Source organism: Gadus chalcogrammus, chromosome 21 (assembly GCF_026213295.1).
Source record: "Gadus chalcogrammus isolate NIFS_2021 chromosome 21, NIFS_Gcha_1.0, whole genome shotgun sequence".
Classification (NCBI taxonomy): domain Eukaryota; kingdom Metazoa; phylum Chordata; class Actinopteri; order Gadiformes; family Gadidae; genus Gadus; species Gadus chalcogrammus.
In genome coordinates, this window is record NC_079432.1 from 984,817 (window position 1) to 1,007,937 (window position 23,121).

At 47.0% G+C, this 23,121-nt stretch overlaps 1 protein-coding gene across 1 annotated transcript; it reads left to right on the top strand.

Moving 5' to 3' along the window:
- Window positions 1-2,491: 2,491 nt before the first annotated feature.
- Window positions 2,492-23,099, top strand: LOC130374847 (adhesion G protein-coupled receptor F5-like). Its single transcript, XM_056581824.1, has 22 exons — window positions 2,492-2,641; window positions 3,326-3,371; window positions 4,368-4,505; window positions 4,649-4,813; window positions 8,463-8,615; window positions 9,473-9,640; window positions 10,301-10,453; window positions 11,162-11,338; window positions 12,196-12,293; window positions 12,379-12,437; window positions 13,047-13,168; window positions 14,187-14,402; window positions 14,506-14,709; window positions 16,160-16,303; window positions 16,956-17,134; window positions 17,537-17,761; window positions 17,977-19,374; window positions 20,099-20,140; window positions 20,329-20,388; window positions 21,820-21,886; window positions 22,406-22,857; window positions 22,896-23,099. The coding sequence occupies exons 1-21, from the start codon at window positions 2,492-2,494 to the stop codon at window positions 22,477-22,479; spliced, it is 4,038 nt and encodes a 1,345-aa protein (XP_056437799.1). The 3' UTR covers window positions 22,480-22,857; window positions 22,896-23,099.
- The last annotated feature ends 22 nt before the right edge of the window (window positions 23,100-23,121 follow it).

The following is a 23,121-nucleotide window of genomic DNA, read 5'->3' on the forward strand; positions in this document are numbered from 1 at the left end:
TGGGGGTCGCAGAGAGACCCCCATCCAGGTGTACATCGTCATGACGACGGTGGTAGTGGTCATCTCAGGACAACCATGTGACTTATTATAGTTTTGATTTAAGTTAGTTTAAGTAAATAACTTTGAACCTTACGGAATCATTTGGTAATCATGTGTGGGAGCATTCTACAGAAATGTGTTTATTGATTGGTAATGTAGAAGTATTTAATATTGATTCAACCCGTAGTAGCTACTAATAGTCCTTATCTGATTATCGCCATTCAAGTGTGTGTGTGTGTGTGTGTGTGTGTGTGTGTGTGTGTGTGTGTGTGTGTGTGTGTGTGTGTGTGTGTGTGTGTGTGTGTGTGTAAGAGAGAGAGAGAGAAATTGTGATTATTGCTATTATTAATTTAGCAGTAATTAGCAGTTACTAATTATTATTATTATTATAACATGATTGTTATCATGATATAATAAAAGGGTCTGACATCAGTCTGATATAAGTACTTCAAACAGATCAAATCTGTTTGAACCAAGATTAGGAATTCATATCCCTGCCTAGTTTATCTGGTTCAGCAAGGCATCAACTCTGCCAGGGTTAGAAGTTGAAAGTGAAAGTGTTCAGCAAATGGAAGATATGTAATCATATTTATTCTATGAGCATGGGACTAAATCTGTGGAGAGGACATTCTGGAATGATCCGCTAGAAGATTTCAATGTCAGGAACATGTTTACAGCTACGAGGAGAGAGCGAGAGCGACAGAGAGAGAGAGAGAGAGAGAGAGAGAGAGAGAGAGAGAGAGAGAGAGAGAGAGAGAGAGAGAGAGAGAGAGATACATGGAGACAGAGAGAGCGAGAGAATCAGGTAGAGACAGAGAGACACATTGTCAAAGAGGGACAGAGAGACCGAGAGAGGGAGAGATAGGGAGATAGATAGAGAGAGAGAGAGAGAGAGAGAGAGAGAGAGAGAGAGAGAGAGAGAGAGAGAGAGAGAGAGAGAGAGAGAGAGAGAGAGAGAGAGAGAGACATGGAGACAGAGAGAGAGAGAGAGAGAGACATGGAGACAGACAGAGAGAGAGAGAGAGAGAGAGAGAGAGAGAGAGAGAGAGAGAGAGAGAGAGAGAGACATGGAGACAGAGAGAGAGAGAGAGAGAGAGAGAGAGAGAGAGAGAGAGAGAGAGAGAGAGAGAGAGAGACATGGAAAAAGCCCCCCTACTATTGTTTTTTTTGTCAAGGAAATCGTAACATGCCTTCACTTAAGATAATACGCCAGTAAATGAGTTGTAATAAATACTAATACATTTAGAAGTTGTCTTAAATTATTTATTTTTTTCTGTCTCTTGTCCTCATTATAACACAATGGATCTCCTCTGTCTCATGTCCTCATCAAAACAATGGATCTCCTCTTTCTCATGTCCTCATTATAACAATGGATCTCCTGTCTCATGTCCCAATCATAACAATGGATCTACTCTGTCTCATGTCCTCATTATAACAATGGATCTCATGTCTCATGTCCTCATTATAACACAATGGATCTCCTCTGTCTCATGTCCTCATTATAACACAATGGATCTCCTCTGTCTCATGTCCTCATTATAACAATGGATCTCCTCTGTCTCATGTCCTCATTATAACACAATGGATCTCCTCTGTCTCATGTCCTCATTATAACAATGGATCTCATGTCTCATGTCCTCATTATAACACAATGGATCTCCTCTGTCTCATGTCCTCATTATAACACAATGGATCTCCTCTGTCTCATGTCCTCATTATAACAATGGATCTCCTCTGTCTCATGTCCTCATTATAACACAATGGATCTCCTCTGTCTCATGTCCTCATTATAACAATGGATCTCCTCTGTCTCATGTCCTCATTATAACACAATGGATCTCCTCTATCTCATGTCCTCATTAACATGTGATCTTCACTCATCATCTCTCCTCATGTCCTCATCCCAATGTTGTGCTGACATATTAATCTAATAATATAATATACAACGTAATATCATCTTATAATATTATACATTCATACTTATACATGCAAAAATAATATATAAATATATTCCCAATCAGTCTCGGCCAGGTGAGGCTGTCTAAACCAGCGGTCCCCAACCCCCGGTCCGCGGACCGGTACTGGTCCGTGGGTCATTTGGTACCGGTCCGCAGAGAAAGATTATTTATTTATTTTATTTTATTTTTATTTTTATTTATTTTTAATTCACTTCGCAATACTGTCACTCTTTTACATGCCATAAGTCTATATGCAGTTGTTAGATTGCATATAACATGTTTGCATTTTTGGCAACCTCTGCGCAACATAACCCAACCCCCCCCCCCCCCCCGGTCCGTGAAACTTTTCGGAGAATCATACCGGTCCTTGATGCTGAAAAGGTTGGGGACCGCTGGTCAAAACCACCCATCCTCCACACACACTCCCACAGGTGTATTCTATTGTTTTATGGTTTTATAGAATTATATTACAATATGTTAAATATACAATCAAAATGCCACCAAAGGTATGTTTCTCCTGCATCCCCCCTCAGACAGAGATGGCGAGGTTGACCCTGGGGCTATTGGCATGCAGCCTCCTCCTGCTCTACCTCATCCTGGAGTCTAAGGCGTCCTTTACAGCTTTGGCTGGCTGGAGACCAGAGGTACAAGTGATTATGAGACCAGAGGTACAAGTGATTATGAGATCAGAGGTACAAGTGATTATGAGATCAGAGGTACAAGTGATTATGAGATCAGAGGTACAAGTGATTATGAGATCAGAGGTACAAGTGATTATGAGATCAGAGGTACAAGTGATTATGAGATCAGAGGCACAAGTGATTATGAGACCAGAGGTACAAGTGATTATGAGATCAGAGGTACAAGTGATTATGAGATCAGAGGCACAAGTGATTATGAGATCAGAGGTACAAGTGATTATGAGACCAGAGGTACAAGTGAATATGAGATCAGAGGTACAAGGGATTATGAGATCAGAGGTACAAGTGATTATGAGATCAGAGGTACAAGTGATTATGAGATCAGAGGTACAAGTGATTATGACATCAGAGGTAAAGTGTTTATGAAATCAGAGGTTGTGTTCATGAAATAAGAGGTAATTCTTTTTAATCAGATGTAGTGTTTGCAAAATCAGATGTATACAGTGTTTAAAAATCTGAATAGGAGTTCATGAAATCAGAGGTAGAGTGTCCACTATGCTGCACCTCCATGCAAATTCCTTCATCATCATTAAAGTATTCAACCCATTTCATATGTCTGTGTTGAATGTTGTTCGCCAGGTATTAAACTGGACTGTCCTCTTTGTGTCTGTGTGTTCTGTGTCTCAGGACATTCCTCCGCAGATGTTACGCCAGAAAAGAGCGGCACCAGATGGTTGGTCTTCAAACTAAACTATAAAAAAATTAAGTTAGCAATTAAACTGGTAAAACCCTAGCTGATATGGTCTAGTACAGCCTCTAATGAAGCTGTACTAGTTCAGCCTCTAATGAAGCTGTTCTACTATCTTCCGCTCTCTCTGCGTTCGATGGAGTCTGTTGACTCCTTCAAAAAGCAACTAAAGACCTATTTGTTTGCTCATGCTTTTGCTTAGCTGACTTGGGGCTGCTATGTTTGTCACCTAGTTGTCTTGGCCTTTTAAACTTAAATTTGTATGTACTTCTTAACTGTGTATTGTTATTGTTTTTGTTTTAACTGTGAAGCGCTTTGTGACCCTGGTCTGTGAAAGGCGCTGTACAAATAAAGCTTACTTACTTACTTACTTACTTACTACAGCCTCTAATGAGGCTGTACTACTACGACCTCTAATGAGGCTGTTCTAGTACAGCCTCTAATGACGCTGTTCTAGTTCAGCCTCTAATGAAGCTGTTCTAGTTCAGCCTCTAATGATGCTGTTCTAGTTCAGCCTCTAATGACGCTGTTCTAGTTCAGCCTCTAATGACGCTGTTCTAGTTCAGCCTCCAATGACGCTGTTCTAGTTCAGCCTCTAATGACGCTGTTCTAGTTCAGCCTCTAATGACGCTGTTCTACTACAGCCTCTAATGACGCTGTTCTAGTTCAGCCTCTAATGAAGCTGTTCTAGTTCAGCCTCTAATGATGCTGTTCTAGTTCAGCCTCTAATGACGCTGTTCTAGTTCAGCCTCTAATGATGCTGTTCTAGTTCAGCCTCTAATGACGCTGTTCTAGTTCAGCCTCTAATGATGCTGTTCTAGTTTAGCCTCTAATGGCGCTGTACTACTACGACCTCTAACGAGGCTTTTCTACTACAGCCTCTAACGATGCTGTCCTGCGGTCCAATACAGCCTCATTAGAGGCTGAACTACAACAGCATCACGAGAGGCTCCTACTTGACCTGACCTCTAACCCCTGCAGAGGCGACGTTTAACTGGACTTACGTGATCGACATCGCAGTGAACGGTTCCTCCGGCGTCATAGCCGCACTGAACAACATCAGCCTCCCGGTCCAACTCAACAACATTACCCAGATCAGCGAGATTCAGGTCACCACAGGTAGGGCGACCCATGTGAGACCACTGATCAGAAGAACAGTACACCAGTATTGACATCATTCTTCATGTCGTTCTCGCTCTTATTGAAAGCCCCTACCTCACCCGGCAGCTGCCATGACAACACGGTTTGTTTACTGTCCGCAGCATGCACGCCGGTGGGCGCGGGTGAGCAGTGCCGCTGCCAGGAAGGGTTCGCCTGGCCAATCGAGAGCTGCCTGGCCCACGGCGCCTGTGATGTCATCGCCGAGGGTGTCTGCACCTGCATTAACGGCCGCCCCGCCGACGGGCAGTCCTGTCAACCAATCAAATGTGAGCTGCACCCCCCCCCCCATTACCCGTGTGTAACAAACCGTGTGTCCTGCCACTGAGGCCTGGGCTCCTCCAGACAGAACCGGTTTATTGTAGAAGTTTGTAGACAATGGCACATGGTCTGGTGCTCCTTTGACTTTTACATTCAGGTCATTTAACAGACGCTTTTAACCAAAGCGACTTACGGTTAATGCACACATTCACACAACGACGGCGGAGTCAACCATGCAAAGCGACAGCCAGCTCCTCGGGAGCAATTATGGTGAGGTGTTTTGCTCAGGGACACCTCGGCACTCGGCTAGGAGGAGCCGGGGATCGAACTACCAACCTTCCGGTTACCAGCCAACATACTCAATCTTCTGAGCTAATCCACAACGCACAACCGCTGTGCAGCCTCACCCAGCGCCAGAGTCCGATCGGTCTGCCTCAGGCCAGGAGAGGCTGCCCAACCCAGCCCTCATCCACACACACAGAACACAGCATCTCTAAACAGAGGCACTGCTATAGTGAACCTAGAGACAGAAACACGTCTATAGTGAACCAGAAACACGTCTATAGTGAACCTAGAGACAGAAACACGTCTATAGTGAACCTAGAGACAGAAACACATCTATAGTGAACCTAGAGACAGAAACACGTCTATAGTGAACCTAGAGACAGAAACACGTCTATAGTGAACATAGAGACAGAAACACGTCTATAGTGAACCTAGAGACAGAAACACGTCTATAGTGAACCTAGAGACAGAAACACGTATATAGTGAACCTAGAGACAGAAACACGTCTATAGTGAACCTAGACAGAAACACGTCTATAGTGAACCTAGAGACAGAAACACGTCTACAGTGAACCTAGAGACAGAAACACGTCTATAGTGAACCAGAAACACGTCTATAGTGAACCTAGAGACAGAAACACGTCTATAGTGAACCTAGAGACAGAAACACGTCTATAGTGAACATAGAGACAGAAACACGTCTATAGTGAACCTAGAGACAGAAACACGTCTACAGTGAACCTAGAGACAGAAACACGTCTATAGTGAACCTAGAGACAGAAACTAGTTTATAAGGAGAATGTAACCCATGCGTCACTAACACAATAAGAGCTGAGGTCTTGAGGAAGTGCCAGGGGTTAATCATTGGCTTCCAGCAAGAGAGAGGGCGCGTTCAGCCAAGGCCTCTAGGAATGTAAACAGAGGAGTCAATGTATTGTGCTTGTCCATTTACAATCACTCACGCCCTAAAATGAGATCTGATCGTTTATGCCTCATCTAATCCGGTTCAGATCACCTACCTCCTATTTTCCTCCACTCCTGTTTCCTGTCTCCTTCCTCCTGGTTCCTGTCTCCTACCTCCTGGTTCCTGTCTCCCTGCTCCTGGGGCCTCATTACAGAAACGTCCTAACTCTGAAACCCTATCCTATCTTGAGATAGGAAGGCATTTAGGGGTTTTGGTATTACAGAAGGAGGTATCCTAACTTAACTTAGCCATTACAGAACTATCCTAAATTAGGAATTTCTTAAATTAGGATCCCTAAATTAGGTGGCCATACACCCTGTCCTAAATTCAAAATAACTGTCAATAACAGAAGAAAATGGTAGCAGCACAGCTAGTAGGTCTGTATGACAATGAAGACGAGGAACATCACAACAGAAGATGAGATGGCTGAAAGGCTACTGAGACCGCATAATGAGTTGTTACATTTGTACTTTAATTTCATTTTATCGCCTGCAAAGACATTTAATTTTGAATTTGGTGGAAGAATTACTTCACTACTTTATTATTACCTCTTCGTGTTCTCTGTACCAATATACGCCATGTACTAGTGCCAGCTTGCCGTTATTAACAAAGATCCTCAACAGTCTCTGTTAACGTTAAAAGTAACTCATTCTATCAATCTCACGCACACTCTGAGTGCAGAAACAGACATAACCTGACGATTGCCTATCGAAATATCTGATTGAAAGAACAGTTAGGATTACCTAAATTAAGATAAGATAGGATGCCAAAAATAAGACAGGAAACTACCAACAGGTTAGGGACTGCTTCTGTAATAGGAAATTAGGATTCATCCTATCTTTGAGTCCCTAATTGAAATTAGGATGAGAAGTTAGGATTTTTTCTGTAATGAGGCCCCTGGTTCTTATCTCCTTCCTTCTGCTTCCTGTCTCCTTCCTCCTGGTTCCTGCCTCCTTCCTCCTGGTTCCTGTCTCCTCCCTCCTGTTTCCTATCCCCTTCCTCCTGGTTCCTTTCTCCTTCCTTTGGTTCCTGTCCCCTCCCTCCTGGTTCCTTTCCCCTTCCTACTGGTTCCTGTCTCCTTCCTCCTGTCTCCTCCCCTCCTGATTCCTGTCTCCTTCCCCCTGGTTCCTGTCTCCTTCCTCCTGGTTCCTGTCTCCTTCCCCCTGGTTCCTGTCTCCGTCCTCCTGGATCCTGTCTCCCTCCTCCTGGTTCCTCCTTCCTGGTTCCTGTCTCCTTCCCCCTGGTTCCTGTCTCCCTCCTCCTGGTTCCTCCCTCCTGGTTCCTGTCTCCTCCCTCCTGATTCCTGTCTCCTTCCCCCTGGTTCCTGTCTCCTTCCTCCTGGTTCCTGTCTCCTTCCCCCTGGTTCCTGTCTCCTTCCTCCTGGTTCCTGTCTCCTTCCGCCTGGTTCCTGTCTCCTTCCGCCTGGTTCCTGTCTCCTTCCTCCTGGTTCCTGTCCCCTGGTTCCTGTCTCCTTTCCCCTGGTTCCCGTCTCCTTCCTCCTCGTTCCTGTCTCCTTCCTCCTGGTTCCTGTCTCCTTCCCCCTGGTTCCTGTCTCCTTCCTCCTGGTTCCTCCCTCCTGGTTCCCGTCTCCTTCCTCCTGGTTCCGTCTCCTTCCCCCTGGTTCCTGTCTCCTTCCTCCTGGTTCCTCTCTCCTGGTTCCTGTCTCCTTCCCCCTGGTTCCTGTCTCCTTCCTCCTGGTTCCTGCCCCCTGGTTCCTGTCACCTTCCCCCTGGTTCCTGTCTCCTTCCTCCTGGTTCCTCCCTCCTGGTTCCTGTCTCCTTTCCCCTGGTTCCTGTCTCCTTCCTCCTGGTTCCTGTCCCCTGGTTCCTGTCTCCTTCCCCCTGGTTCCTGTCTCCTTCCTCATGGTTCCTGTCCCCTGGTTCCTGTCTCCTTCCTCCTGGTTCCTGTCTCCTTCCTCCTGGTTCCTTCCCCCTGGTTCCTGTCCCCTGGTTCCTGTCTCCTTCCTCCTGGTTCCTTCCTCCGGGTTCCTGTCTCCTTCCTCCTGGTTCCTGTCTCCTTCCTCCTGGTTCCTCCCTCCTGGTTCCTGTCTCCTTCCCCCTGGTTCCTGTCTCCTTCCTCCTGGTTCCTGTCCCCTGGTTCCCGTCTCCTTCCTCCTGGTTCCTGTCTCCTTCCCCCTGGTTCCTGTCTCCTTCCTCCTGGTTCCTGTCTCCTTCCTCCTGGTTCCTGTCCCCTGGTTCCCGTCTCCTTCCTCCTGGTCCCTGTCTCCTTCCCCCTGGTTCCTGTCTCCTTCCTCCTGGTTCCTCCCTCCTGGTTCCTGTCTCCTGTCCCCTGGTTCCTGTCTCCTTCCTCCTGGTTCCGTACGCTGAGGGTGATGGTCCATCGTACGGGGCGTAGGAGGGTGTGGCCGAGGACACAGAACCCGTTCTGAGTGTGTGTTGTGGCTGCAGCACTGCAGGCGGAGGTGGTGTTGGAGGTGGAGGTGGAGCTCCACCTCATAGACCTGGCCACCCTGGAGACTCTCCGCGCCCGGCTGGAGAACAGCAGCTTCCCTCTGGCCCTCAGTCCTGCTGTCGAGATCACGGACACCAACATCACCACAGGTACCTCCACCCTCCCCCAGGGGCCAGGCCTCCACCCTCCCCCAGGGGCCAGGCCTCCGCCCTCCCCCCAGGGGCCAGGCCTCCACCCTCCCCCCTCCCCCCAGGGCCAGGCCTCCACCCTCCCCCCTCCCCCCAGGGCCAGGCCTCCACCCTCCCCCCAGGGGCCAGGCCTCCACCCTCCCCCAGGGGCCAGGCCTCCACCCTCCCCCCAGGGGCCAGGCCTCCACCCTCCCCCCAGGGGCCAGGCCTCCACCCTCCCCCCAGGCCTCCGCCCTCCCCGCAGGGCCTGGCCTCCACCCTCCCCCCAGGCCTCCGCCCTCCCCCCAGGGCCTGGCCTCCACCCTCCCCCCAGGCCTCCACCCTCCCCCCAGGGGCCAGGCCTCCACCCTCCCCCCAGGGGCCAGGCCTCCACCCTCCCCCCAGGCCTCCACCCTCCCCCCAGGGGCCAGGCCTCCACCCTCCCCCCAGGGACCCGGCGGCCCACAACGTCTCCAAGGTTGAGTTACTGAGTGATTGAGTTACTGAGACTGAGTGGTTGAGTTACTGAGACTGAGTGGTTGAGTTACTGAGACTGAGTGGTTGAGTTACTGAGACTGAGTGGTTGAGTTACTGAGACTGAGTGGTTGAGTTACTGAGACTGAGTGGTTGAGTTACTGAGACTGAGTGGTTGAGTTACTGAGACTGAGTGGTTGAGTTACTGAGACTGAGTGGTTGAGTTACTGACTCTGTGTCTTGTTTCTGAGTTAAGAGGGAACTGTTAATATTTTATGCAAAATGCTTTTACTCGATTTCCGGATGTTACAATTACATAACGGCTTTCGAACATAAATGGAATGATTGTGTTTTTCTGTCCTCAGTTTGCTCTCCATTCGGGGCTGGGTTCCAATGCACATGTGAGGATCCGTATCGCTGGCCATGTGACAAGTGTCTTCTACATGGGTCATGTGACAACATCACTGATGAGACGTGTGGATGCATCAATGCCCTTCCTCCTGATGAAGAATACTGCCAGCTCTCCCAACTCAGTACGTTCTCATGTCTGGTCACAGTTGACATAAAGCTGTGGATACAGCCAAGAATCTGAAGCTGTGACACTCTACAAGGCCTCAATTCTCCTGAGTACTTAATGTAAGAGTATGGACCCATACTGGGATTGATCAAACAATAGACATGGTTAAATCACTAACTTTAAAGACTCCCTCCCATTTATAGAAGTCATTATTTAAGAAGCACTTTATAATGTGTTGTGATGATTTGCTTCCTAATGTCAGCAAGTTATGAGGTGAATAACTTTGTGTTAAACGTTTATGTAAACTATGAACTTGACTTTTGTCTCCAAACAGTCAATACAACTTGTCCTATCACGACTTCTGCACCTCCGTCCACAACTTCTACACCTCCATCTACAACTTCTCCACCTCCATCAACCACTTCTCCACCTCCATCAACCAATTCTCCACCTCCATCAACCACTTCTCCACCTCCATCAACCACTTCTCCAACTCCATCCACCACTGCTCCACCTCCATCCACCACTTCTCCAACTCCATCCACCACTTCTCAAACTCCATCAACAAGTAGGGCTTTGAAAAGAGTTGGCTTCCTGGCAAACATCAAATACACACGTCCTAACCTAATGTATTTGAAATGGATACTTTCCCATGATGCACCTGTTCTCACTGCAGGTCCTCCAGTGGTCTATGAGTACCTGACTACTATCGAGCTGCAAACCACAAATGTTACAGTGTTAGAGGAACTGAGGAGCATCCTGGATAACATCAGCTACCCCTTCCCCATCGACAGCAACATACTGATCTCTGAGGTCAACATCACCACAGGTGAACACAAATTTCTGCCAATGTTGTTTTATTGCTCTTTGCAGTTGACTGGGTCACAGGTTTGAAGTATCCTGTATTTGCTTGTCTATAATGTTTGACGATTTGTTATGACTGCATTGAACGGTTTCTGCTGGATTTTGCTGCAAAGTTTTGTGACTGATGTGACCAAAAATGCACGATTTAAAGGCAGCTCTTCTGAAGGAGATGCTGCCCAATTTGTGGATTTTTTTAAAAATGTTTTTAGCCCTAAGGTTGTGGGAATCAGGAACATATGCATGAACCTTTGAGATGGAATAATGGATAAAATGTCATTCAAGCTATAGACAAGACTTCCAGTAAGAATTAAACAAATTTTAAAAAGTGTATCACTTGAAATATAAGTGCAATATTCCTAAACCCCATAAACAAGTAAAGGAGAAGGTAAACATCCATCACCTTAATTATGTAGAAGTGCGATGATTGGTCAAACTGGCGGGAAAGTTCAACAATTGGTCAAATCTGCTCAAATGTTGCATTGAGTGAACATATTTAGAAGGTACCACTAAACCACATAGATTGGTCAATTCCCTCTGAATTGTAAGAATGCAAAATGACAAATTCTTGGAAAGACTGATCCTGCCTTTCTATCACAAATGTTAACCGTCATCCACAAATTGTATCATTTGGACCAAGTTTTCCGGAACATTGTTTGTGTTTATCTGTCCTCAGTTTGCTCTCCATTTTGGGCTGGGTTCCAATGCAGATGTGAGGATCCGTATCGCTGGCCATGTGACAAGTGTCTTCTGCATGGGTCATGTGACAACATCACTGATGAGACGTGTGGATGCATCAATGCCCTTCCTCCTGATGAAGAATACTGCCAGCTCTCCCAACAAATCCCACTCAGTACGTTCTAATAGCTCAACAATTCACCTCCCAACAATTCAAAGTTCATTCTTTACTAAAAACAATTACTTATTATTTTCACTTTTTTCCAAAACAGATCGCACTTTTTGTCCTTTACCCCCCTCTCCTCCACCCTCCTCCACCCCCTCTCCTCCACCCTCCTCCACCCCCTCTCCTCCACCCACCTCCACCCCCTCTCCTCCACCCTCCTCCACCCCCTCTCCTCCACCCACCTCCACCACCTCTCCTCCACCCACCTCCACCACCTCTCCTCCAACCACCTCCACCACCTCTCCTCCACCCACCTCCACCACCTCTCCTCCAACCACCTCCACCACCTCTCCTCCACCCACCTCCTCCACCACCTCTCCTCCACCCACCTCCACCACCTCTCCTCCACCCACCTCCACCACCTCTCCTCCACCAGGTAAGACTGAGAAGGTGGTTAACTCAAATCCAAACCGGATGCACGACTACCTTTGTAGTGTGAGAATCTGGAGGAAACATTTCATTATTAATTAGGAAACATGGGTGACTGGGTTTAATGGTGACTGGGTTTAATGGTGACTGGGTTTAATGGTGACTGGGATGGATGTTGACTGGGTTTAATGGTGACTGGGTTTAATGGTGACTGGGTTTAATGGTGACTGGGATGAATGGTGACTGGGATGAATGGTGACTGGGTTTAATGGTGACTGGGTTTAGTGTTGACTGGGATGAATGGTGACTGGGTTTAATGGTGACTTGGTTTGATGGTGAATGGGTTGAGTGTTGACTGGGATGAATGGTGACTGGGTTGAGTGGTGACATGTAAATGTGAATGAAGAATATAAAGCGTGTTCTCTTGTGCCTTTCAGATGAGATCGAGGTAATCCTGTCAGTGACCCTAGACCTGCCCTTCATTGCGGAACTGAGTAATCCAACGAGCAGCCAGTTCATGGACCTGAAAGAAAGAGTACAGCCAGTGGTGGGTCTATGTTCGGTCACATTCTGTTCTGTAGACGTGACAGACCTGAACTCACAGTCTGCTTCTCTCACAGCTGGAGGCAAACTATCGATCGCTCACAGGATTCAGGTCGATTAATGTGCGAGGATTCAGGTACCATGTTATTATATCATGCATAACCATATCAATAACATTTTCATGTGTTATATCATATTAAACTATTATATGTATATTAGAGCTGTCAGTTAAACGCGTTATTAACGACGTTAACGCAAACCAATTTTAACGGCGTTAAAAAAATTATCGCGCGATTAACGCAATTTTATTTTATTTTTTATTTTTTTCTTTGGCTCAAAACAAAGAAGCAGTAGCCTGACTGCTATGTTCAAATTACATTTGTTCAAAGCAGTCGTTTTATTGCACTATAGGCTCTTTTTTTGTATCGTCCTGTTTTGATCAGTATATGCCAATGTTGTTATCAATAAAAAATCATTTGCACAAGGCAAGCCGATGCACTTCACCATGTTGATAAGAGAATTAAAATGAGAAGAATTATGGGACAAAAAAATCAAGGGATATTTAGCATAGAAAAATAATTTGCGATTAATCGTGAGTTAACTGTGACATTAATGCGATTAATCACGATTAAATATTTTAATCGCTTGACAGCTCTAATATATATATATATTGAGATCGTAGATTACATCCTACATGATGGAGCTGGATGCTAACGGGATGCTAACGGACTGTTCTGTTTGCCAGCGCGGGAAGTGTCGTCGTCGACTTCACTATCAGGACGACCACGGTGGTTGATGCGGAGCTGACGGCCGCCAACGACAACCTGGGGCAGAGCTTTGAGTCCAGCTTCTTCAGACCCTTCACCAGTCAGTCAAAGATATAATGGAGACTCATACGATATATGATACTGATACTCATATTATAGATACTGATACTCATATGATACTGATACTCATATTATATACTTATACTCATATGATACTTATACTCATATGATACTTGTACTCATACTCATATGATACTTATACTCATATGATCCTTATACTGCTATATTTATACTCCTATATTTATAATCATATGATACTTATACTCCTATGATATACTTATACTCCTATGATAAATACTTATACTCCTATGATACTTATACTCATATGATATTTATTATCCTATGATACATACTTATACTCATATGGTAGATACTTATACTTCTATGATAGATACTTATAGTATAAGTATATGTCAGATGAGTACAAATGTCATATGAGTTTAATACTATATGATTGATACATATACTCATATGATAGAAACTTATACTCATATGATACTGATACTCATGATAATTACACTCATTTGATAGATTCTTATGCTCATATGATAGATACTTAAACCCATTTGATAGATACTTATACTATTATGAGATACTTAAACTCATTTGATAGATACTTATACTCATATGATAGATACTTAAACTCGTATGATAGATACTTAAACTCATATAATAGATACTTAAACTCATATGATAGATACTTATACTCGTATGATAGATACTTGTACTCGTATGATAGATACTTGTACTCGTATGATAGATACTTGTACTCGTATGATAGATACTTGTACTCGTATGATAGATACTTGTACTCGTACGATAGATACTTGTACTCGTACGATAGATACTTGTACTCGTACGATAGATACTTGTACTCGTATGATAGATACTTGTACTCGTACGATAGATACTTGTACTCGTACGATAGATACTTGTACTCGTATGATAGATACTTGTACTCGTACGATAGATACTTATACTCGTATGATAGATGCCCCTGCACATAATCCTGTGATATTGATGTTTGTGAACGTCTCCACTCTGCCCTCCCCTGACAGGCCCTGACCCCATCACCTTCCCCAGCCCGGTGTACACGGGCCAGAACCGGACACTGACCTGTGGACCCCCGCCTCCCCAGGCGGGCATCGAGGTCGTGACCAGCGTCTCCTGGACTCTGGCCACCAATCCCGTCCAGAACCGAGGCCGCTTCCAGATAACCAGTAGCGCCACAGACTCCAGGCTGACCATCAGCAACCTGGTCCCCTCGGACAGGGGTGAGTCCCCGGGCCCCCAGCACTCACCTCCACGCCGTCAGCATCGCCCATGTGTTGAGTGGTCACGTCCGCCTCTGTGCCTCTTGTCATCGGTTTGTCTCAGGTGCATTCACCTGCACGCTGGTGAGCGGAGCTCTGAGGTTCATCCAGCATGGGAGCTTCACCACGACGACCCTCCTGGCAGCTCCCGTCCTCCTGGTCAACAGAGAGAGCAATGCCGTCTGTAGGGGCGGCGTCGATACAGATACGCCGCGGAGATGCTGTGTCCAGCTGCCCTACATTCCCCAGTGGGTCGGTGTGACACCAGGTAAGCACCACCCTACAGTCACAGCTCCAAGGACATCCCGGTTAATGTGGTGAGTGCTGCAAGCAGCGCTCAACTATTGTTGTTCTTAGGGTACGGCCACACTGTTACGGGAGTAGGATTCCGCGCGTAATGCGCCTTACCTGCAGCTTGATCATTGTGTGTCACAAAAATGGTTCAACGCGCCTAATGCGCCTACGCAGCTAGATGAGCCCGCCCAAAACGTATTTTCCTCCGCTACTTTTCGTTTGCTCCACAAACATGGCTGAGATCACCACCATCGCTGCGCTGTATTTGTTGTGGGAGTTCGAGGAGAGTAGGAAACCCACCTCCTCCAGGAACTCCGCCTGGATGACGGCCGGTTCCAGCGGTATTTTCGGTTGACTGGGGCCATGTTCGATGACCTGCTAGCCCGGGTTGGTGCCAGGATCTCCCGTCAGGACACCAACTACAGGCGCTCCAAATCAGCTGCGGAGCGCCTGTCCTCCGTCTCTCTGCCAGTGACGTCGGGTCAAGCTCAACGCTGATTGGCTATCGCGGCCAAGCGTCACGCGTAGTAGTGTAAAAAGTTAAATATTTTTAACTCTGCAAGTAGGTGCGTTGGGCGCATAGGTGCGTTGGCCGCGTTATTTAGGGGCGTAAAACGCGTCTTACACACGTAACGCGTGTAATGCTTTGGCGCGTGTAACGCATCTACATGCCTAAACCTATGGTTCCCTATGCAAAAATGCAGATTTTCTACGACTGACACGCGTAACGTGTTCAATGTGGCCCTAGCTTAAGGCTTTCTTCTTTCTTTCTTTCTTTCCTATTCTCTATAAAATTTGAGGCCCTACTCCTTCCACAAATTTCCCCCTAGAGACTACCATTCCACTTTTAAAATGTTCATATTAGCTTGGAATCGCGCACTACTATTAAAATGTTTTTAAATATTTTTAAGATATTCTACTTTTGAAATATAATTTTTTATAATGGAATTCAGCCTTTAACATTCATTCAAACATTTAACAAATCAACACACTTTGATATTCAAATATATATAAACAGATTTAGGATAAAATGCATACTTTTTTTTAAACAAATGGTTTCAAACTTCATCACTTTAGCAATTTGTTTAACTTGTTTAAGCATTTTACGTAAAAAAAGAAATGGTTGGCTTGTTTACATTGTTTACTTCTTGACTTCTTTACTTGACTTCTGAATTTTCACTTGATTTTAGCGATCCAACATTTCTTTACGTCTTTGAAACTATATGGCTTTACAAAAACATATTTTCATGCTCACTTTGCACTACAGCATTAACAACACATTCTCTGTAGGAAACCATTTACCATCAGGTAACGTCCTAGCTTCAGAAAAAGCTTTTATGTACATGAAGTTTTGTATCATAAAAAGAAAAAATATAGGAATACACAGGATGTAAATGTTCCCGCCCTTTGTCCACCGGAAACAGTGCTGGAGAGCGTGGAGCAGGGAAACAACTGTGTGCAATATGACTACAGGTTAAACTGCACGATCCCCACTAATACCACCATCTGCCGCGTCATAAACCACCCCTTCGAGGCCAGCAGCCGGCTCAACATCATCACAGCAGCAGGTCAGAGGGGTCGAGAGGCCTAGAGAGACTAAGTCTAGAATAGTAACACTCGTGTTGAAAGCTGCTGCAGGTTACATTTGTAAAGAGCGAAGAAGTGATTGCATTCCCTCACCGGTGGTGGGGGAGCCATGATGACGTTGTGGGCACCGATGTGGTGGACCCCAAACTCATCAGGAATACCCTCAATCCACGAAATGAGCGCATTTCATTTGACAGAAATGAATAAATCATAGCTCTTCAAGTTATAGCTCTAAGTATTATAGATATCATAATAGTAAGTATCCTGCCTGCAGCAGGTCTCAAAGTCACACTAGTGTTACTATCGCCACATGTATAGTTCTATAGTTATAGCTCTACAACCAGTCGAGGGATGCTTCTTGGGCGGCATGAAACTCAGAAGGTAGAGCGAATCGGCTGGTAACCTGAAGGTTGCTAGTTCGATCCCCGGCTCCTCCTAGAGTGTCGAGGTGTCCCTGAGCGAGACGCCTCACCCTGACTGCTCCTGATGAGCTGGCTGTTGAGTGTGATTGAATGGGTGAATGTTAGGCATTATTGTAAAGCGCTTTGAGAGGCCACTAGTTAGGAAAGCGCTGTATAAATGCAGCCCATAAAAATGCTGTCCACTCTCCTTGTGTTTGTTTGTCGTGTGTAGCAGTCCTCTGCACCAACACGCTGTACGGCGAGGGCGGGCTGGGGGACGAGTCCAGTCCCGGGTGTGATATCGGTTTCGAGGGGGAGCGCCTCGCTGTGTGCCAGGCCAGCGGGGTGTGGCTTACCCAGACCAACACCTGCATCCTCACCAGGATCAACAACCTCCTGACCCAGTCCGAGGTACACACAATGGATGGATCATATACAAGCTGGTTGGCGTCGGCCCGAGGTTTCATTCAGGGCCTTTAGCAGACGCTTTTATCCAAAACCACTTACAATAAGTACCGTACATTTGTCAGAAGAAAGACAAACATTATATTGCTGTAGGACTCGGTACAGTAAGGAAGTTAATAGAAACCAAGCACTAACAATCGTTAGGTTAACCAATTCCCCGTATACAACAGAGATAGCTAGGATAAGATGCTACACAATTTTCCCTACTATTAGTAAAATTAAATACTATTTTTAAGTTCAAGGATGTACAACATACATTAATTGCGTACATTAAGTGCCAGGTTGTACACCATATAATAAGTGTGCAAGAGAGGGCTAGGGGGGTAAGATTATCCAGTGTACAATATATATAACACAATATGCTTCATGTTAATAAGTTATAGATATTTCCTTTTTTCTTCTTTTCAGAGTTTGAATCAGAATAGTGTTCCAATGTTCGTGGCAAACCTCAGCGGCGTGGTCAGCGACAATCAAGACCAAATAACGAATTCCCCGGTCACCATTTCAGCCATCGTTGACATCCTGATCAACGTGGGCAACGTGAGCACAATCATCGTGGAGGACACCATGCAGGTGAGTGGGGTCCCCCCCCCACAGTGACACACTGACACGCTGAGACAGTGACACACTGACACAGTGACACACTGACACACTGACACGCTGAGACAGTGACACACTGACACACTGACACAGTGACACACTGAGACATTGACACACTGACACGCTGACACACCCTCCGGGTGCACACAGGAGGAACCAAGTGCTCAACCCACGTCCTCTCTCTGCAGAGCATCCTGAACACGGTGGATGTGATCGTTGGAGACGACACCATCGGATCGTGGGCTGATCTGAACGCCAACCAAACCCTCAACACCAGCTCCTTGTTCCTGAGCTCCATGGAGACCATCACCCAGTTCCTGAGCGGGGACGACTTCTCCGTCGCCACGCCCAGCATCCTGCTGAACAGAACCCAGTTCAGCGACTCCTTCATGGCCGACATCAACTCCAGCCTGGTCATCAATCTCCAGAACACCAACCTCACCGACACCTTCATCACTACCATCACCTTCTCCACCCTGAGCAACGTCCTGCCCCCCCGCACCAACGCCAGCTTCAACGCCAGCCAAGACGCCAACGCCACCGGGCCGGAGATCCTGATCAACGCGGCGGTGGTGCTGATCCAGCTGAACGGGTCCAGGGCGCTGCAGCCCAACCTGACGCTGTCCTACCGCAAGCGGAACCCCTCGCTCACCGAGGACCCGCAGTGCGTCTTCTGGAACTTCCAGCTGCTCGAGTTTCAGGGCGGCTGGGACGAAGAGGGATGCACCTTCGTCTCGGACGTGGACGACGTGGTGGAATGCAACTGCGACCACCTGACCTCCTTCTCCATGCTCATGTCCACGGGCCTCCCGCCAGGAGCCGTGGACGCCCTGGACATCATCACCTACATCGGCGTGGCCATCTCCATCGTCAGCCTGGTCATCTGTCTGATCATCGAGGCGCTCACCTGGAAGGCCATGACCGGGAACCCCACCTCCTACCTGCGCCACGTGTCGCTGGTCAACATCGCCGTGTCCCTGCTCATCGCCGACATCTGGTTCATCATCGGCGCCGCCATCACCTCGGAGACGGACCCGACGGAGACGGTGCCCCTGGAGGCCTGCAGCGCGGCCACCTTCTTCATCCACCTCTTCTACCTGGCGCTCTTCTTCTGGATGCTGGTGTCGGCGCTGCTGCTCTTCTACCGGACGGTCATGGTCTTCTCCCACATGTCCAAGGCGACCATGCTGGCCATCGGCTTCTCGCTGGGCTACGGCGCGCCCCTGGTCATCGCCGTGGTGACGGTGGCGGCCACGGCGCCGCAGGTTCCCCAGGGGTACATCCGGGACAACAACGGCTGCTGGCTGAGGTGGGAGGACACCTTCGCCCTGCTGGCCTTCATCATCCCCGCCGGAGTCATCGTCTTCATCAACTTTGTCATCCTGATCGTGGTGCTGACGAAGATGCTGCGCCGTGGCGTTGAGAGCAGCCACTCCGAGGAGAAGAACACTCTGCTGGTCATCTTAAGAAGCGTGGCCATCTTGTTCCCCACCTTCGGGCTCACCTGGGCTCTTGGCGTTGGGGTGATGGTGGCTCCGAGGAATTTGGGGCTTCATGTCACCTTTGCGCTATTCAACTCCTTACAGGTATGTGGACGTCATATCGTACATTTACATTTAGGGCAGACGCTTTTATCCAAAGCGACTTACAGTAAGTAAATTTGTCAGAAGAAAGAGAAACAATTTATCGCTGTTTGTACAGTAATGATGTTCATAGAACCAACAAAGTGCCAAGCACTAACAATCACTAGGTTAACCCATTCCCCCCTGTATACACCAAAAATAGCTAGGATAAGAAGCTACACAATGCTACATAATCGTACAATTGTGTTTCATACTCCGTCACCGTTGGAATGGACAGTTTCACCAGTTTTTTTTAGAGCCTCTCTCATCTTGTCTTTCAGAACATATGTGTGGACTGGTCCTCGGAATAATCGCACGCTACTATTCAAATGTTTGAAATATTTTAAGATATTCTACTTTTAGAATATCATTTTTTAGAATGGAAGTCCAACTTTAACCTTCTTTCAAACATTTTACAATCCATCAAACTTTAATCGAAACAGTTTAATTTCTTACCCGCTTTGGATATTTTCAGTTGGTCTTCCGTTGACGCTAGAGCGGGATGACGTTACGCGCTCCAGCTCGGGCTCGAAGGATCAGAAAGCGTTAGGTCCACTAGCAGCGCTGAACCACAGGGGGGCGCTGGGCCCCATGCTAGATTTGAAATCTCAAGAGTTGAAATATTTTCTTTTATTAAATGGTGATATGCGAGGATAAAGAGTTCTTCTCATCTATGATTTCTTTTCAGGGGTTCTTCATTCTTGTGTTTGGGACTCTCATGGACCCCAAGGTATGCTATCTTTGGGCAAAATGGAACAAATGGTTTACTTTTACATTTCTGAATATCTGAAAGACTACTATGTATTGATGACCCCTGTAATAAATCAAGTATTTCCTTACAGAATGGAGTGTATACAGTCGTGGTTTTAACGTTAAAATACAAAATAAGGATTTGTGACCCGCTTGTTGCTCCTTCAGATCCGAGCTGCTCTGTCCAGAACCATCCCAGCCCTCAACTCCTCCTCCAACCAGACCCGGGTTCGTAATCACCTCCATCTACCTCCATCATCTACCTCCATCTACCTCCACCTGTTCTCCATCTACCTCCACCTGTTCTCCATCTACCTCCACCTGTTCTCCATCTACCTCCACCTACCTCCACCTGTTCTCCATCTACCTCCACCTGTTCTCCATCTACCTCCACCTGTTCTCCATCTACCTCCATCATCTACCTCCATCTGTTCTCCATCTACCTCCACCTGTTCTCCATCTACCTCCATCTGTTCTCCATCTACCTCCACCTGTTCTCCATCTACCTCCATCTGTTCTCCATCTACCTCCACCTGTTCTCCATCTACCTCCACCTGTTCTCCATCTACCTCCACCTGTTCTCCATCTACCTCCACCTGTTCTCCATCTACCTCCACCTGTTCTCCATCTGTTCTCCATCTACCTCCACCTGTTCTCCATCTACCTCCACCTGTTCTCCATCTACCTCCATCTGTTCTCCATCTACCTACCTCCACCTGTTCTCCATCTACCTCCACCTGTTCTCCATCTACCTCCATCTGTTCTCCATCTACCTCCACCTGTTCTCCATCTACCTCCACCTGTTCTCCATCTACCTCCACCTGTTCTCGGTTTAACTTGAGCTTATATTATTAAGCATATGTTGCACTCACCCACCCCAAACCCTACCTTAACCACCCCAAACCCTTACCTTAACCACACCAGACCCTTACCTTAACCACACCAGACCCTTACCTTAACCACCCCAAACCCTTACCTTAACCACACCAGACCCTTACCTTAACCACCCCAAACCCTTACCTTAACCACACCAGACCCTTACCTTAACCACACCAGACCCTTACCTTAACCACCCCAAACCCTTACCTTAACCACACCTGACCCTTACCTTAACCACACCAGACCCTTACCTTAACCACCCCAAACCCTTACCTTAACCACACCAAGCCTTAACTACACCAAACCCTTACCTTAACCACACCAGACCCTTACCTTAACCACACAAGACCCTTACCTTAACCACACCAAACCCCTACCTTAACCACCCCAAACCCTACCTTAACCACCCCAAACCCTTACCTTAACCACACCAGACCCTTACCTTAACCACACCAAACCCTTACCTTAACCACACCAGACCCTTACCTTAACCACACCAGACCCTTACCTTAACCACACCAAGCCTTAACTACACCAAACCCTTACCTTAACCACACCAGACCCTTACCTTAACCACACAAGACCCTTACCTTAACCACACCAAACCCCTACCTTAACCACCCCAAACCCTTACCTTAACCACACCAAACCATAACCGCACCAGACCCTTAACTTAACCACCCCAGACCCTTACCTTAACCACACCAGACCCTTACCTTAACCACACCAGACCCTTACCTTAACCACACCAGACCCTTACCTTAACCATGTGTTCTCCAGACTACCAGTGGAGGAGGATCGTCGACTGGCAGATGGGCGCTCCTCAACAGGATACGAGGACGACGCGGTGAGGCAGACAGACAGAGGGACGTACAGACTGAGGGAAAGACAGACAGACAGACAGAGGGACGGACAGAGAGACAGACAGACGGAGAGACAGAGAGACAGACAGACAGACTGAGGGACGGACAGAGAGACAGACAGGCAGGCGGGCGGACAGACAGACAGACAGACAGACAGACAGACAGACGGACGGACGGACGGACGGACGGACGGACGGACGGACGGACGGACGGACGGACGGACGGACGGACGGACGGACGGACGGACGGACGGACGGACGGACGGACGGACGGACGGACGGACGGACGGACGGACGGACGGACGGACGGACGGACGGACGGACGGACGGACGGACGGACGGACGGACGGACGGACGGACGGACGGACGGACGGACAGACAGACAGACAGAGGGATGGATAGACAGACAGAGGGACAGACAGAGACAGACAGAGGAACAGATAGACAGACAGATGATATCACCGCTCACCTTGACACGCAGCATGTTTTTCTCTCCGCTCCCAGATGTGTACCACGTGACGAGCACGGGTAACACCAGCAGCTCCAACACCGCATCGGAATCCTACCTCAACATTTGATTTTGAACGTTTGTTATTCAATCTTAACGCTGTGACGTAACACAGAGCACTTTTCATGTCTTGCAGGGAATATTAAATATGGGGATTGTTGCTTTCACCGAGATTCTGTTTTACTTTTATGTAAAACAGATGTTATGTTATGTTTTAAAATGAACGGATTATATAGTGCGTTTTGTCATTGTCTTTTACAATTTAAATTATTGAACAAAATATGTGACTTCAGTAAGTACGAATTAGGATGCATAGCTGTAATACAGAAGCAGAGACAGACAAAAGGTCAATATGTTTGTAATACTATGTGGCAGGGAGACACTAGCCTATATAATGCTTCTTTGTACAACGTCAATGGAAATTTGGAAACTAAATTCTAAATAACTGGTTGCCTTGTAGGCATACATAATCATGCATATATATAGTCATCCAGCTTCAACCCTGGCATCCAAGAACGTTTCAGGAGAAGTGAAACACTACCTGATAATCAACTCAATATATAAAATAAACAACGTACCATAGACTTTAGGCTACATGGTTTCAACGTGAAAATGCATTTCTTTCTCTGACCTGAGCGGGACGCTGGTTGTAATCATGTCATTAAACCGTGTCAATAAACACTTTATCAACTACAGTGAATGAAGGGGGATA

What these genes read in the sequence shown, in the direction of transcription:
- LOC130374847 (XM_056581824.1), top strand. Translation starts at nt 2,492, where the DNA reads ATGCCACCAAAGGTATGTTTCTCCTGCATCCCCCCTCAGACAGAGATG. An exon ending in ACCTCCTGACCCAGTCCGAG is followed by an intron (nt 17,135 to 17,536) that starts GTACACACAATG and finishes GTGTACAATATA; the next exon opens with TATAACACAATATGCTTCAT. An exon ending in TCGTGGAGGACACCATGCAG is followed by an intron (nt 17,762 to 17,976) that starts GTGAGTGGGGTC and finishes CTCTCTCTGCAG; the next exon opens with AGCATCCTGAACACGGTGGA.